Source organism: Ceratotherium simum, chromosome 30 (assembly GCF_057802395.1).
Source record: "Ceratotherium simum simum isolate JZ-2026a chromosome 30, ASM5780239v1, whole genome shotgun sequence".
NCBI classification, from domain to species: Eukaryota; Metazoa; Chordata; class Mammalia; order Perissodactyla; family Rhinocerotidae; genus Ceratotherium; species Ceratotherium simum.
The window spans coordinates 30,445,837-30,463,115 of NC_141929.1; the positions used below are offsets into that span (position 1 = coordinate 30,445,837).

The 17,279-nt window shown below is 50.0% G+C and overlaps 1 protein-coding gene across 1 annotated transcript in view; it reads right to left on the reverse strand.

Moving 5' to 3' along the window:
* Nucleotides 1-2,632: 2,632 nt before the first annotated feature.
* The window catches only part of SLC6A2 (solute carrier family 6 member 2), a 45,862-nt gene continuing 31,215 nt past the window's right edge, over nucleotides 2,633-17,279 (reverse strand). The window contains exons 6-15 of the mRNA XM_004431610.3: nucleotides 12,457-12,591; nucleotides 10,620-10,723; nucleotides 9,724-9,848; nucleotides 8,790-8,902; nucleotides 7,310-7,438; nucleotides 6,717-6,816; nucleotides 5,605-5,705; nucleotides 4,966-5,133; nucleotides 3,278-3,349; nucleotides 2,633-2,656 (exon numbers count right to left, since the gene is read on the reverse strand). Of these exons, the coding sequence (XP_004431667.2) occupies nucleotides 2,633-2,656; nucleotides 3,278-3,349; nucleotides 4,966-5,133; nucleotides 5,605-5,705; nucleotides 6,717-6,816; nucleotides 7,310-7,438; nucleotides 8,790-8,902; nucleotides 9,724-9,848; nucleotides 10,620-10,723; nucleotides 12,457-12,591 (1,071 nt within the window). The remainder of the gene's footprint in view (nucleotides 2,657-3,277; nucleotides 3,350-4,965; nucleotides 5,134-5,604; nucleotides 5,706-6,716; nucleotides 6,817-7,309; nucleotides 7,439-8,789; nucleotides 8,903-9,723; nucleotides 9,849-10,619; nucleotides 10,724-12,456; nucleotides 12,592-17,279) is intronic.

The following is a 17,279-nucleotide window of genomic DNA, read 5'->3' on the forward strand; positions in this document are numbered from 1 at the left end:
TATGATACAGCACATACTCCATTAAGTGTGGGTGGAAGGTAAATCCTGAAGGTCAGCCAGTACAAGATTCCAAGGGCTTCCTGGGTCCCCCACCCCACCAGGGGCCCGGGGCTTGGAGCCAGTTGCCCCGCCCCAGGCTCAGGAGCCAACGTCCACCGAAAGGCAGCACCACGGCATCGGGATGGTGTTGGGTCAGCTAGCACCACATCTCTGATTCGCCCTTGGGACAAAAGTCTGGAGGCAGAAGGGCCACGTGCAGATGGCAATGAAAAAGTGCAGGCTCTCTCTGACGGGGGCCCCTCTCTGATACACACAGGCTTTTCTGGCTGTTTGTTCTCATTTCAGCCAAGTAGACTCAGTGTTTCATATCCCACTGTTCCACAGAGTGATTATTTTCACCAAAAGAAGCAGCTAAATAATTTCCTCTCTGGCACACAGCTAGGGGAGAATAAACAACATCTCCTCCTTTCTTCCAACACATTGTTCTTCTCTAAGAAATACTCCTTGGCATTTGACTGGATTTTGGTTTATTTGAATGACAGCCTTGGGTGGGGTGAACCATATTGTGCAGGGATTTTCAAAATGCTCTGGGCTGAGAGTCTGGGGATCTAACCTGAGGGTGCGACTGGATCCCTTAGAAGCCGAGAAAGCTTGAGCAAAAGCGACTGAAACACTGGGCCTTGGTTTTCTCACTGAGAAATACAGAGACAGAAGCCAGCCCTGCAGTCCCCGCTGGGTGGATAGGGGGAGACATGGGTGAAAGTGCTTTATGGAAAATGTCCTAACACCTAGGGAGGAACGACCCTTCATGGGAGGATTCAAAGTCACTTATGGGGACAGATTCCATCAGTGATGGGCTGCTCTGCTCTCGTCTCCCAGTCCCCCCACCATTAAGGTTCCATTCTGTTGGATGTTCCCAGTCCCCACGCAACACTTGGGCTGTCCAGACTTTAAGCTGACCTTTTTATATGGAAAGGTCACAAATCTCCTGATTTTCCCTCTTTTCTCTACAGAATGACCCTAGGACCTGGCTCAGCAGGACTCTGACCCTCTCAGACCCTTCAGAGAGGAAACTATCTCCATGCCCCCAGCTGGCCCCCAATCACATGTCATCCACAGACTGCACGATTGATTGATTGGGCTCAGTGACACCCTAGTTTTTTGCAAAGCACCTTCTGGATGTGTTTCTCCTTACACTCCCAGTGTTGAGTGGAGTGGTCTCTTATTTTTATTGTCCCAAGCTTCAGCAACAGGGGCTCCCACAGTCAGAATAAGAACCCATGAGTCTAGATTTCCAAAGAGGGTGTAAGAGACTCAAACCATAAACAGAATCCTCAATTAGATGCCACCAATTTACCAAACTACACATCATTTCTCTGAATAAGCTGAAACTAACCACCACCACCAGAGGGCACCACTTCTGAGTTGGTATCAGGTCAACCTGGAAATTCTCTACAACCACCAACTTGTTCCATCAACTCAGATATTTTCCCCTAACTTGGGTGACCCGGTTGCTATGTGTGTGGTTCCACCCTGCCCTCCAAGATGCCACATCTAGTCCATGAAGAGTGACAAAGGGCGTTTTCAGGGCCAACTCCCCATCACTCAGGACCCTTGGGCCGTGCTGGGTCAAGATTCCCAGGGAAAGGCTTGGCAGGTGTCCGTGAATAATAAGTAAATGAGATACCCTGTCAGGCTGCCCATGGGCAGCCATCTGGCCCTATGAAGACAGCAGAGACTCCCATGACGGAGACATACATCTGGCCTCGCTGGCTTCCTGCCCCAAGTCTCCCAGGAAGGTCTCAGGAGCCACAGATGGGTTTCTGGCTCCTGAGAGAGCGAGACCCACATGTAGTCTCTACAGGCCTGTCTGGTACTTCTGTAGAACCTGTTCACTGTGGCTCATCTACATTCTTCTCTATGACACCCATGACTCTGGACCATCTGACCACCAGAAGCCAGAAGAATGTTCCAGAACACAAACGTGTTTTTCCAGAACACACTCAACTTAGCTAGAGTGAAAACTATGAAGTTATCTGCTCATGATCCCCTAAAGCTTCTATCCACAGACTTCATTTCAGAGACAAACCCAAGCTCCCAGACTAAGGTTCAGACACCAGAGCGCTGACTGGGGTGGACGAGAGAGGGAAGATCTATGTAGCCCCCAAACTCTGCTGGGCTTTCTGCCTGTGTTTCGGTTTCATGGTGTCTGACCAAAATTGACATCTTCTCTCTGATTTGGCGGACTGAGAATTTCTTGTGTGGCCCAAAGGACAAGCAGACGTGGTGGGGAATTCCACACGAGCCGTAAAGTTCACCTTCGGCGGCTCCCAAATTGGGTGAGATGTCCCCCAAACAAAAGAGGTTAAATAGAAGTCATTTCTCCTGTTCCCTTCCCTCCTCTTCTCCCTCGAGGCTTATCAATCCATGCTCACAGCCCCCAGGCCAGATGAACAGAAGGTGAATGAAAACCAGATTACTAAATCATTCATTACTGGGAAAGGAAGAAGAGCGGTCGGAAAGGACATCTTCCAGGAGAGGAATCCTAGGAGCGTCCAGAGTGGTAGCGAAGCCTTCAGCCTGGACGTTGGCACAGCGGGGTTCCTCCTGGGGCCCCTCTTTGGGGCCAGGTTCAGATGGCCAACCAGTGTTGCAACTGCAGAAGAAGATGGTGAGGCTTTTACATCACAGCCGGGGCAGGCAAGGACCAAGAAGACCAAGGGCCGGCTGAGAAGGGCAGCGAAAAGCACAGAGGAGGCAGAAAACACATCCCCTCCCTTCAAAGACCCAGAGAAGATGCAGGCTGATTCCCTGATTGTTACTGAGGCCCAGAAAGGGCAAAGGAGCTTCCCAAAGTCACACAGCAAGTCTGAAGCAGGGAGCTCACCGGGACCCTCCCCCATCCCCAGTGTTTTTATGGGGAAAAAGGTAGGACTCAGGTCAACGTGTTACTGATGCATCTCCAGCTCTTCCTTCAAGATAAGAAACTAGGTGACTCTATGGTGACAACTCATAGAGGGAGAATAGAGTTTAAGAAAGTTTGGGCATTTGGCATCCCAGGACCAAGGAGCAGAGAAGCAGATGGAGGCAGGTAGAAGGCGAGGACAGGCCCATCTCCTCTGATCCTAAGACCACGTGCCCATGGGCTACAGCCCACAGCTGCTCTGAGCTTTCTGGCATGTGGTGTGTGCTCCTTTCCTGGGAAGCCAGCACACAGCAGGGAGCAATGAGGACTCACCCCAGAGCCCCCACCTGGAATGGTCCAGGCTACTCCTACCTGGAACTGCCTCACATCCCTCTGGGCCACCAGGTGATGCTCATTCTCCGGCACGATGCCATAGGCCAGTCTCTGCGAGAGGATGGAGAAGGGGAGGAGGCCTCAGCTGGGCTCAGGGACACCCTCCCAGTGGTCCAGCAGACACACCCAGATAAGGGTCACCTGCTTTTTGCCCCTGAAGTCCCACATGGACAGTGTATGAAGTTCGTACAAAACACTCCCCACCCGGTACAGTGGGGAGAGCTGCTCAGTTCACTTTGAGTCATTCATCCACCGAATGTTTACTGAGCCAATTACTGTGGTCAGACACTGGGAGAGGCCCTGGGGATCCAGAGTTGAGGGAGACCCACACAGTCTCTGCTCTGGGGAGCTTACAGCTCATGGAAGCGACTGCAATTGAACAAATAAACACACAGGCAATTTTAAAACCACTATTGGAGAAAGTGCTGCAGAGGACAGGCTCAGAGTGCAGTGAGAGCACAGAAGATGGCACTGGCCCTGCCTGGGGATCAGGGCCAGCCTCCCTGGGTGTAGACACAGGGCAGGGACTCAGGGACTACGATTGGAATCAATGACTGATCACCAGATGGTGGGAGCCCTCTCCGCTCCCAAAGTGTGAACAATAAAATGCTCAAAGCAGCACCTGGTTCCCATGTCCAGGATGACCTCACAGAACACAGACCCTCTACATGATGAAGAGGCTACCAGACTTTGGGATTCCACAGACAGGAAATAAGCCACTGTGGAGGAACTAGGGGGAAGCGGTAGACACAGCCTTGCCTGGGAGCCTCTTCCCTAAGTTCTTGTGTGGCTCCCTCCCTTATGTCCTCATTCATCTATCTGTCCCCTCATCAGAAGGTGAGCCCCAGGAAGTTTCGTCTGATGCTGAGAAGACTGTGTGGCCCATATAGATTCTCAGTAAATGTCTGTGAAGTGGGTAGATAAAGGCATGAAGGAATGAAATCTCTATCTTGCAAAGTAAGGGCATGAGTAAAAGAATATCATCACTATTTATAAAAGAAAGGGCATTTTAACAAGCAAAGAATGGGAAAGACATAATTTCAGAATAAAGAGCACTGTTTCCCAAATCCTTATCTGTGTATATACGTTCACGCAATGCACGCTGGTAAAAGAAAATATATTTTGGAAATCTCTGGTTTAGGCTGATCAGGTTCAGGCTCAGGTAAGAGGTAGGTAAAAGCCAAGACACCAGGTCACCATGAGCTTGGATGGGGAGAGTTGGGACATCTGGGGACACGACAAACCTTAGAAAGATCACAGGAGTGGCCCCAATGAAGGCAGTCTTTCTAACTCATCCTTAGAGACCTCAAGAGCTGAGCATCACCTTCTCCCATAAATAACAGCAGGAACAGCAGTAGGGGCATTTATTGCATATGACGTGTAACATAATAACAGGTAACACGTGTTGAACATCTCATGTGTGCCAGACACTGTGCTAAGCATCCCTTTTTCCTTTCAAGGTCCATATTATTATCCCCAGGTTACAAATGTGGAAACTGAGGCTTGGGGGGTAAATAACGTGGCCAGTGTTGTGGGTCTGTCTTACTGTAATGTCCATGTCCTTCTGTCTTCCGTCATTTTCCCCAACAGGAATGACTCAGGATGCCCCCTCCCATCCCGTCCCCCCCGCCCCCACTCTCCCGCACCCCAGCTGGCCCAGAGCTCACCTCCCAAAGGGAGCCCCGCGTCCTGATGAACTTGTAGACGATGTAGGCGGGCACCAGGACCATGGAGGAGAGCGCGATGCCCCACCCGACCCAGTTGGCCCAGAGCGGGAAGATGTAGTCATCGTAGGTGAGCGGCTTGAAGTTGATGATGCTCACCACCACCACAAACTATGGGGGACAGAAGGGGGCGTGGAGGGAAGGGATAGAAAGGAACAGAGAGAAGAGAGACAAGGAGAGGGAGGAGACAGGGAGACAGGAAAGAGGGAAGGAGGGGGAGAGAGGAAGAGAAGCAGAGAAAGATCAGGGAGAAATGAGGAGCAGTGGGGATGGGGAGCAGTGAGCAGAGGAGGCGGTGAGCGAGATGGATTCAGGAAAGGGAGAAAACAAGGAACGAGGTGGAGAAAGGAGAAAAAAATTCAAGAAGCAAAGGGTAACAAAGGAGATAGGCAAGAAAAGGAGAAGACGAAGAAAGGAAGGGTGACCTTGGAGCTGGGCTGAGTGGCGGCATACACAGCCCCTAGGGGCATGAGCAGGGCTCTGCATCCAGAACCTCCTTCCCTAAGAAGAAAATGCCCACCCCATCCCCACCCCAGGCACAGCCCCCCTCACCCCAGGATACCCCGGACACACACTACACACCAAGAGGAAGGCAGGGCTGACAAACTTCCAGCACAGTCTCCAGTACAGGCCTGGCTTGAACCCCATCATCTGCTGGATGTCATTGCTGAACCTGTCCACACCTGTGCGCATACAAGGCAGGCTTGTCACAGCGGCCCCACAGAGCCCCGGGCCACCCCCTGCCGCCCTCCCATGAGGGTCTGGACCCAGGCAGAGAGCAGGGGAGTGAGGCAACACTGTGACACTCTGGCACATACAAGACCCGGGCACGGGCGCTTTGCTGGTGCAGATCAAGTGAGAGGACACACTCAGGGATGGCATCATCTTTTATGTGTCCCCCGGCCATTCCGTTTTCAGAGGGAGACCAGGGCTGGGGCAAGGGAGGGGACTTGCCCCAGGTTACACAGCCTCACTCCCAAGTCCCACTCATTCCTCTTGCTCAGTCTCTCTTAAACCAATGACAACTGAGGATTCAGTGATTTCCCTGACTTTAATCTGGTGGGAGAGCTCAGACTCACACTGAAATCTATTTCTGATTAGTTGAAAAGAGTGAGAACAGGACTAACACTTTGATCTGACATATAAGGGGAAAAAAGAATAATTACTGGACATGGTATTTGACACTCTGTAACATGTTCTCCCAGTTCAGCTCTAGACTAAGGTTGCCAGATAAAATACAGGACACCCAGTCACATCTGAATTTCATATACACAACAAAAAAAATTTAGATTCAGTATGTCCCATGCAATATTTGGGACATACGTGTACTAAAACAATTACTCATTGTTTATCTGAAATTCAAGTTTAATTGGGCATCTTGTATTCTATTTGCTAAATCTGGCAACTCTACTCTAGAATGGATTACATAGCTTGGGGAGCAGCAGCTTCCCATGAAATCCTCTTTAAAAGCTGACACTGGATACCTTTGGGGGCCTTTGCAGCCTCCCACTAAAGGCAGTTCATCTAAGGTAAGTTGAGGCCTGGGAGAGCTGTTCCCGATAAGCAACTTGCTCAATTCCGGAATCAGCCAGTGGCTGCCCTGGAAATGGAAAGCCCCTTGGCATCTCCAGGTGAAAAGGGTCCAGGAGCACTGGGGGCCAGGCTTTTCCATGCGCTCTGGGCCCAGCACCTACCATAAAACCAGGAGACTCCGATGGCTTCCATGAGCACAGCAAATAGAATGGAGGTCCCCGCTGCGAACGTGTCCAGCAGGGTCAGCACGTATATTCCACCCTGGGGCATGGACAGAGAAAGCCTGAGCCTATCTCAGCTAGAAATGGCTACAAACTGTTATATCCATCAAAACTTACCTGCCCCCTGTCCCACTCACTCAGAACCCAGTTTGAGAAGGGAGGTGACAGGATTGTGGTGCTACTGTATTGCTGTTACACACCTGCATTCTAACAAAGGCCTTTGGGATCACTGGGTCTAAGGATGGGTTTTTAGCCAGTGAAAAGTAAAATGGGTTTCAAAGGGACTTTTCCTGCCACTCAAACCAATAAGCAGTTAAAAGGTTTGCCTGGAAATCCTCAGGCTCAGAGGTGGGAGAAGACAATGGAGTGTTACCCTAGGAGATGAGGCCACAAGGTTGAGGATGTAGGGTCCTACAATGGCTCCCCCGGCCTCACACCAGCCCTACCCATTCCAGTTCTGAGGCTGGGAATGTCTGAATGGATGAAATGCAGCTCCACAACCTCCAGGTGACCCAGAGCCCAGCCCTCCTCACCTTGGTTATGCAAAACAGGGCCAGAAGGAAGGTTCCAAAGGTGACACCAAGTGTGAAGAGTTTCCTGTGTCGCTTCAGGACCTGGAAGTCGTCAGCCAGGCCTGTGATGACTGCCTCCATGCCTCCCATCTGGAGGGAACCAGGTAGAGTGGGACGCAGGGATGAGGGACTCCCTGCACCCAGTCTCAGGTCCCAGACTACCTGGGACCTCCCGTAGCCCAGGACTCACACATCCTGGCTGCTCCCTAGAAAAATCAGCCCGTCCTGCCTTCCTCTCCATCCTCACTCCACTTCTGCCGTGTTCTCAACCAAACTCAGAACTCAGAAACTATGTGGGGAGGGTGAACAGTTAACTCCGGTCTCCCCCTGATCAACAGGTACCTGTCTCCTGTCCTTCTCACTCAGCCTGAGTGGATACTGAGGAGCCGATAAGAGAGTGAAAGGGGTAAAAATGCCCAAACACCCATGTAGTATATTTGTACATAAATAAAGGCCCTCTGGAAACAACTACTAAAGAAGAGCTTCTAGTGGTGGAACTTCAGGCAGCAGTTTCTGACAAGGATTTCGGCTGCCTTTCTCATTGTCAAGCAAGTGGTCATCTCAAACTGCGGGCTCTCAGAGTCTGAGAGGTTCTCACATCCCGCAGCTACGGGCAAATGTGTTCTTTATGAGGCCATAGTCGTGGTCTCATATGAGTAACAATCATGTGTTTACTGAAGAGATCCCCCAGGCCTGGGATGGCAGACAAGAAGCGTGCATGCCACCACTCTCTGCCTCATGCATGTCTCCTCTACCCTCCGCAGACATTGTTAATCAAAATAACTATTCCCTCCTATGAGCCTGGAAGCAGCCTCAGAATCCTTCTCAACACACTGCTCCTAGCAGATCTAACGATTGAACAGAAAAGGCAATAAGAAGAAACCTATTTGCCAGCCCTGTCCTAAGACTTCTTGCAACTTCCAGGCATGATGTATTCAAGGTGGACAGAGATATAAAAAGAGGTCAGTAAATCTAACCTCACATATGGGTTAAAAAAAATTGTTTCTAAAAAACTAATGAGGCTCTAGGCGGTTTTGTTGGTTGTTGATGATGACTTACAATGGGAAGAGTGTTTGGTTAGAGAATAAGTGTTCCATCCATGCCCTCTCCAAATCCAATTTCCGCATCTGAATAAGTACTGGGCTGGCTTATCTGAGGTCCCTTAGGATGTAGATTTTCTTGAGGCCAATGGAGTTTCTATTGGTTCTTGGCTTCGGCCTAAGTCTTGCCTTTTTAAGTGAAGACTCCCTTCCTTGTTTGCATTTAAATGGGGGCTTCTGGAAACACCTACTAATCAGGAGTTTGAATGGTGGGAACTTTAGGCTGAGTAGTGTGTGTGTGTGTGTGTGTGTGTGTGTGTGTGTGTGTGGTGGTAGAGGGAGTCAGGCCCAGTGGTATGTGTGCATGGGGGGCGGCGAGTATTCTAAGCTGGGTCACTCACTGAGCTGTCAATTCCCAGAGACAGGAGCATGACGAAGAACACGACAGCCCAGAATGTGGATCCTGACAGGGTGGAAATGGCTTCTGGGTACAGGATGAAGACTAGGCCAGCTCCTGTAAGAAACATCAAGACCTCATCAATGGCTGGGACTGTTGGTCTGAGCTGCAGATGGTGGGGGAACATTTTGAAACCCCATCAGCTCCAGCCCAGCCCCAATATATTTGGTCAGTTATGCGCAGACAGAGTAAACCAAGGGTCTGAAGATGACAGATGAAGCCATCTCCATCTTGAGGTTCACCTATGCACCAAGGAGGCTGACCTCAAATAGCCAGGCCATAGACAGCTACAGGCTACATGCCACAATCCCACCTCCTGCACACTGTGTGGGATCTTCTTACTCTCAAAAGCTTGTGGTCCTCAGAGTCCATTAGAGGCAGCCCCTCCCCAGGTCTCAGCTTCTTTGTGACCATAATAATACGGGAAGCAGTGGGGAAGGACACAGGATCCGGAGTTGGACTGATCAGGGCTTGAACGCTGGCACCACTACTCAGTAGCTGGGTGACCTTGGCCAACTTACATAGCCTAAGTCTCAGCTTTCTCATCTTTAAAGCGGGTCTATTAACACTTGCCTTACAGCACTGTGAAAACTACATGAAGGTCTGTCAAGTGCTCAGCACAGGAGCTGGTACAGAGTAGATGCTCCAAAATCTGTCCTGCCTAGCCTGACTCAGAGGAAGGTTCTGTTACATACACAGGGCCCAGGACTGCCTGGAATTCCCAATGACAGCCTCAAAGAAAGTCCGTCAAACGGGCAGTTTGGAAAACTCTATATCGAGCCCCCTCTCAGTCCCGCAGCCAAGGGAGAGTTGCACAGCCAAGAACGAGGTGGGTTTCTCAGCTCCCTCCTCCTCTGTGAGCTGGTCTGCCCACCCACCTTCAGTGGCAACATCCTCAATGTTGACCTTGTGTTCATGGGCCATGTAACCGAGGATGGAGAAGATGGCAAATCCAGAGATGAAGCTGGTGACACAGTTGATGGTGCTGGTGAGCAGGGCGTCCCTTGGGGAAAAGAAACACTGTTAGTTCAAGTTGGATGACTCGCTCCAATCTTGCTCATTGACCACTGGACCATCTATGGGATCCATAGCTTCAGATGCCATCCCTCTCTTCAGTTTCCCTGCTGCCACACGGACCCCAGTGCCCTACCATAATTGGGTCAGTACCTGCAGGTGAAGGAAATACATCAACAGCTTCTGGACAAAACACTTTGATACCAGAGTATGGTATCAATTTTTGCCCATGTCTGAAGACCACACAGCACTGGGTCCCCAGGAGGCAGCACTAAATGCTTACTGAACTGGGCTGGAGCACGGTCTTCTGACTCTACTGCCCTGTGCAGACTTCTCAGTCTGCCCTGCGGTCTTACCTCTGACCCTGCCAGGCCCTCACCCGTCATGCGACCAGCCTGGATATTCCACTCTTGCCTGCCTGGACATCAGACAGGACACACAAGAAGTGCTGTCTGCTCTGAAAGCCATACAGTGCCTCTCTGTTCCAGCTACCCATCCCCAAGAGCTCCCAACACTAGTGGCCTCAATTTTCCCAGCCCCTCACCTTGCATCTGTCCTGAATTGAAATGTGTTCATCAGGACCCCCACAGGACACGTCAGAGTTCATAGATCACCCAGGATGGTCCACTCTGCCTCATTTCACAGAGGAAGAAACTCAAGAAGAAAAGTTGACTTGTCCCAGAGCAGAGCCCTCTCTCCCATCCCTGCAAGGTTCATCCCAAGGATGTAGAGCTTTCCAGAGCCCTGAGAAGGATCTTACCTATAGCAGTTGTTGTCAAATTTGTTGTAACTGGCAAATGCAATCAAGACTCCAAACCCAGCCCCCAAGGAAAAAAATATCTGAGTTGCAGCATCGATCCACACCTGAAATGGGCAGACGAAAGCCGTCAACCTCTGCTTCCTAGAGAACAGGACCACCTCACTGCCCTAGAGGGGCTGGGAAGCCCCAGGATTCTTGTGATCCAAGGAAATGAGGTCTGAACCAGACATGGGCAGTCATACAACTCCTCTACCCCAGAAGCCTGTACAAAATCACTATGGAGAGAGGTTGGGTCTCTCCAGCATCTTACAGCCTTGAGTGGCCATGAGTGAGCTCACCTTGGAGGAACCCACTGGCTCAATTTGATGTCCTGATTTTCAAACAAAGTTAATAAGCTAACAGTTCTAAGCCAGAATGTGGATGCAGTAAGGGCAAATGGTTACGACCATCTCAGCAGTTACAGGGATGACATCTTCAGAAAGGGATAATGATTCCTAGAAGTTTCTACCAGCCCACAGACAGTGGTGACTCCTTGGGGGCCAAAGGGCTTTACTTATTCCATCTTTTGAGTGATGAAAGCACATGGTTAGAAGCCTAGAGATCTGAGCCCCCCTCCAACCTCTGCCTCATGCTCTAGCCCTGGTCAATTTTCTCTCTCTCCATCTCAGTTTCCTCATCTGTACAGGGGGGATAATTATGCCTAGCCCACCCCGACTAAGTGCTGCAATTTGGATTTGTGAGATTTCTGTCGTCTCCCCACTGACATTATTCTAGGCCTCCCCTATTTTGCAAGTAGAGGATGTAACGAGAGAAGCAATCTGATGGAGCAAGTAAGATCTGCTCCTTGAGACAGCACACAGGCTCAGCTTCTACATGTCATACAGACTTAGGATATTTAAACAGTCGCAGAACAAACAGAAATCTGACTTGTTTCACAATTTACAAGGTTGATTTGAGTTCTTACGGCCTGTTATCTTTCTGACAGGGACTAAGGAAATAAGTTTTCTCTTGGTTATGGGGCGTAACACTATGGTGTGTTGGAACATTATAACTACGGTAAGTACGTAGTGGGATGTGTCCCTCCTAATCCCACATTGCCAGGATTATTGTGGGTTCAAATAGAGTGTGAAGAGGCCTTTGAGAATTGTGAGGGAAAATGCTGAGATGCTGTCACTGGGGTGGACCCAAGTGAGGAGGCTGGAAATAATCTCAGCCATGATTTGAAGACGCTCAAGCCACTGGGTACCTCCAAGATTGTCTCTACTCCCAACCTTGCCCCACTGCTTTGGACTCCGCTCCAAATTCATGCCACTTTCATTGTAATCTGTGTCTGTGGGCAGGACAGTGAGCTGGAGGAGGCCGTTGAGGGGAGAGTCAGCAAGGTCCGGGTCTCCCTGAGGCTGATACCACTCCTCATGCAAACATCACAGGTTGTTGGCGGAGGCCAGGGTTGGGGACTAGAGAGTAGAAGTCAGGCTAAGTGGCTGGGATGGACCAGGGGGCCATGGCACAGGGCTAGCATAAGGACAGGACAGGGTATTGCTCTCCTTGAAAACAGGGGTCTGCAAAGGCCACTAGATGGAACCACAGAATCCCAGGCCATCAGAGCTGGATGGGTTCTTAGAGACCATCAGAGCTGGATGGGCTCTTAGAGACCATCATGTGCAAACCAAATCGACCTCAGTCGGATGGAGAAGCCGCAGCCCAGAGAGGGAAAAATCTGTCCCAGGCTACGCCGCAAGTTTGTGGCAAAGCTGGGGCCAAATTTTCTATCAGTGCCTGCACCAAGAACCCTCCCCAACCCCGGCCCAAGTGTGGGTGGTCACCAGGCACTGACCGTGGCCTCTTTCAGGCGGTAGAAGTCGATGTGCAGATAGGCGTTGATGCCGTCGGAGGCGCCGGGCAGCGTGATGCCATGGACCAGGAGCACAAACAGCACGAAGTAAGGCAGTGTGGCAGTGATCCACACGACCTGGCAGTAGACAAGCTCACCGTGAGAGACTCGCTCTGCCCCCAGCCTGGTGGGGGCCTTGGAGGGGCACAGGCTCTCTCCCAGCGAGCCAGTCACTCCCTTCCCCTACCTTCATCACACAGTGCACATGTCATGAGCTCCATCTCTAGGCCAGGACCTGGGCCAGACTCCAAGACAGAGGAGACACAAGCCGCACTGTAGAGCAGCTCAGAACTGAGTGGGAGGGGCAGCCACACTGGGGACAGCACAGCCATGGGAGCTTAGGGCACGAGGACAAAGACTAGGTTTTCTCCTCTTCTACAATACGCCTCTCCTGACCCCTTTAAGTTACGCCAGGTAGAACTGAGCACACCGACCTTTAAGCACTCCTCTGTCCCTCCCTTCCTTTCTCTCTTCCTCACTGCTCCTTCCCTCTCTCCCTCTCCCTCTGCTTTACCCTCATTCAAGCATTCTTCTAAGCTAGTTGCCCAAGGAGAGATGGGGCCAGGCAGGAAGCAGATTCTCTGGTCATTCTTCATCTTAGTGGGGACAGATTTGGGACAAAGACAAACTGTCTTGTCCAGAAACCCATAATGGAAGAGATGATCCCCAGACTAAAAGGAGACCCCCTCCCCTTGCCTAAGGTGGGGGAACAGAAAAGAAAGGTGAGGAGATGGAAGGGTTGTGTGGGCTTCCTCACTGTTCCTTCTCACCCTTGACTACATGTTAGAGTACTCTGGGGAAAGTTCCAGATAAAAATGTCAAAGTTCAGATCCCATTCTTGGAGTTTCTGATGTAACTGGTCTGGGGTGGGGTGTGAATTTCAGTATGGTTTAAAAGCTCCCCGAGGTGATGTAAATGTGTAGACAAGGTTAAAAATCACTACTATAGGCAGATGCAGCCATGGGCAGCCTTGCAGAAAGACCATTGTGCCCCCAGCAGAAAATTCACTCAGGGCTGGGGTAGCCCATCCCAAAGAAGACTCAGCTGAAACACGCAAAGACACATGACTTAGGACCAGATGGCCCCTCCTCCCCAAGCCCGGGCACCATGCAGCCCCAAGAACCTTCACACATCACTGGGGAGAAAATGGGGGACCTGAAACACGTCCAAGGGTAAAGTTCTTTGCTAGCCTAGAAAGACGTGGGCTCAACACAAAAATTGAGATGTAGAAAATAAAGTCACATGTTTTCCACACCTATGTTGATGGCCTGGGATTTATCCTCTTTGTCTGTCTTTTCCACCAGACCATAAACTCCTTAGAAGCAAGATCCCCATATTTTTCAAACTTGTTTCCCCAGGACATGGCACACATGGGTGCTTTAAAAAATGTTTGTGGGCCCAGCCCCATGGCTGAGTGGTTAAAGTTCCATATGCTCCACTTCAGCGGCCTGGGTTAGCAGGTTCAAATTCTGGGCACGGACCTACTCCGCTCACCAGCCATACTGTGGCAGTGTCCCACATACAAAAAAATAGAGGAAGATTGGCACAGATATTAGCTCAGAGCTAATCTTCCTCAAGCAAAAGAAACAAGGAAGATTGGCAACAGATGTTAGCTCAGGGTAAATCTCCCTCAAGCAAAAAAAAAAGTTTGTTGGACGGGTGGATGAATGATTAGAGAGTTGTATAGATGAATGATTGGCTTGATGGATGGATGGAGGGAGGGATGTGTGGATGGATGTATGGATGAATGAATAATTGGATGGTTGGATAAATAGTTGGGTAGATGGATGGTTAGGTGGGTAAATGGTGGAGCGGATGGATGGATAGACGGACGAGTGGGTCAGTGATAAATCAGAGGGTTAGTGGATGACTAAGTTAGTCAAAGAATAAATGAAAGAATGAGTGAATGAATGAGCGAATGAGTCAAAGAGTAATTAAATGCATCAATGGTTTGGTATGTCTTCTGGGGGAATCAGAAGATGACTCAGGCTCCTCTGTTTCATGTTACCCAGTTGTTCTTCCATTCCTCCCTTGTCCTATTGGGGAGGGGAGGGTCTTTGTGGATGTGAGCTTTAGGCTTCTGTTTTCTTTCAGAGGGGCAGGAACAAGGAAGACAAATTGCCAAAAACAAATAAGGAGGAAAACATGCCTTAGAAAATAAAGCCATTGTATCTGGGTGGCCTCACATTAGCCCCGGATTTATTCCCCCAAACTGGGATAAATGGGTCTAACTCCTTAGTGACAGGCACAAGGAGGAACTCCCACATACACTTGTGTTGGGTCCTAATGGCTGTGTTCCCCTACACCTCATGTCAACAGCTGCAGTCCCATTGCCCAGCCCAGCAGACTGGGTGACACCACACTCCACCCATCAAAAAACAATATCCTCGGGTCTGACTCCAAGTAGTCTCCCACAGGGTCTGCAGGCAGCCCTGAATTGGCCATGAATTAAATTTGGATTCAATCTCCCCAACGCACACATCAGGTCATGACTGAGCTGACCCTAAGTACAGTCAAGCTTCAAGAACAGGGAGCTTGTTTTGTCCATGAACATGTGTTCAAAGTGAAAGTATTTGAGTCTTGTTGAAAGTTCTCAGAATTGATGGCAGACGTGAGTTCAGCTGCCTAAGATCCTGCGTGAAAAGAGAGGATCTTGGATCCTTGGCCAACAGCTTGCTCATGGTCACATGTGCCCTGAATGCACACTGGGCAAAGAGAAGGGACACTGGGGTTATGTCATCTCCACCCTAGGCTTCTCTGCTCTCAAAATTTCACCTTGCAATGCATCTCTGGCCATGAGAAGCCAGACTTGGTCCATCTTTGAGCACAAGATGGAGACAGCAATGAGCAGCCCATTGGTTTTGGCAAGTGTTCTCAGTCGCCAGGGAAGGTCACTGCTTTCTATCATCTCAAATTCAACTTCTTATCCACCTTGTGTTTCTATGGATAAAAGTTAGAGTTTGTGTGGTTCTAAAGTGCCAAACTCAAACCAATGGCTGATAATCACAATGAGGAAGACCTTGGCTCCATAAAAGGAAAAACTTTCTAATGAACAGAGCTCTCTAAAGTGGAAATGAGCTGCCCAGGGAGGTGGTGAGATCCCTGTCCTTGAAGGTGGGCAAGGCTTGCTAGGGATCCAGGCATGAGGCAAAGGATTGCCTACATCAAGGTGAGGCCCATGGACCAGCAGCATCAGTATCACCCGGGAGCTTGTCAGAAATGCGAATTCTCCTCCCACCCCCATGAATTAGACTCTCAAGGAGGGACCCAAGAATCTGAGTTTCAACAAGCCCTCTATGTGATTCTTAACACACATTCAAGCTTGAGAAGTACCGCTCGGGGTCAAATCTAAGGTCTGCTCTAACACAGATGATAAATGCCCATGCTTTGTCGCTATAAACCCCATTAGTTTAACCTCTAATGATTTAGAATTTATGATCCTCTGAACTGGGTTTTAGAGACATTTGCACTAATAATGAAAACATACTATGATTTATGGGGTGACGGGTATGCACTGATGTTACGTAAGAAAACACTGAGCTGTAAATATTTTAGCACATTAATTACTCATATGCAAATGATGCTATTCATTATAACTGGATCCAGTGAAGTCACTAGAGCAAGCCGGAACCAGCCTGTATTGACACATTAGTGGGAAGACTTGGCTAGAATTATGACTTGAACTCAAAAGTCACAAAATGACCTATTTAAATATTCTACAACTCAGGTTTTCTTTGAATTGGTCTGACTTTCTCTTTCCCCAACCCCACCACCTTTGCCAGAATTCGAGAGGTGGTCTGTCTTTTCCCATCCCCCAAACAGCCCATAGTCTGGCAGTGAAGTGGGTACACCACAGTGGCTGACTCTGGCCAGTTCTGTTGTTTTGATTTATCTCCAGGCATAGGGGTGTCCAAGGTTTTCAAAAGTTTGGTCCAACATGTAAACCAGAGCAGGTGGGAGCCTGGGCCGGCCCGCTCCTCCCATCCTCACGGGGAGTTGGCAGAGTTTGAAAAGCACTGAGGTGGGGGCAGAGCACTGGCAGGGGGGCTGATGAAGGAGACAAAGACAGACGAGGATCATTTATGGAGCAATTTCCATCTGCCAGCCCTGCACTGAGGATGTCTCCCTCCCTCGTTCCAGCAGCCCTGGAGGCTGGCACCATCATTAATTGCCATCACTTTACAGGTGAGAAGACTGAAGTTAGGGAGTGTCATTAATCCCAGGATCACTCAATAGGAAATGATGGTGCATGGACTCTAACCCAGGTGGTCTGACCACAAAGCCATGTGTTTAATCACTCACTCTACTGTATATTTGAGACCCAGGTTCAAGTCCTAGCTGTGCTAAAGACTGCTGTGAAACTCTGTCCCTCTCTAGGCCTCAGTTTCTCCATTTGTACAAGCAGCTTGGAGTAGATGGCCCTTGAGTACCCTCCAGCTTGACATTTAGGGGTTCAGTTACCCGGCTTGTAGTTTCTAAGTGCCAGTTCAGCCAAGGACTCCTGAGATGGGGGAGGAAGGCAGGACTCCAGGATGGCAAGCAACGGTATGCGCACATTTGCCCAGCTTCCTGGGAGCTAATTCCTGACTCAGACCTCCACCCTTGACCCCAAGATGGTCCATGGGCCAAGGTCACAGAGTGTGTGGTCTGGGGAAATCCCTTTCCCTGGCCCCCCTGGTTCAGACTGGCCCCACCAGCTACCATCCCAGCCGTGGAGTCATGCATCTACCCAAGCACAGAGCCTTCACTTGCCAAGATGGGGAGTG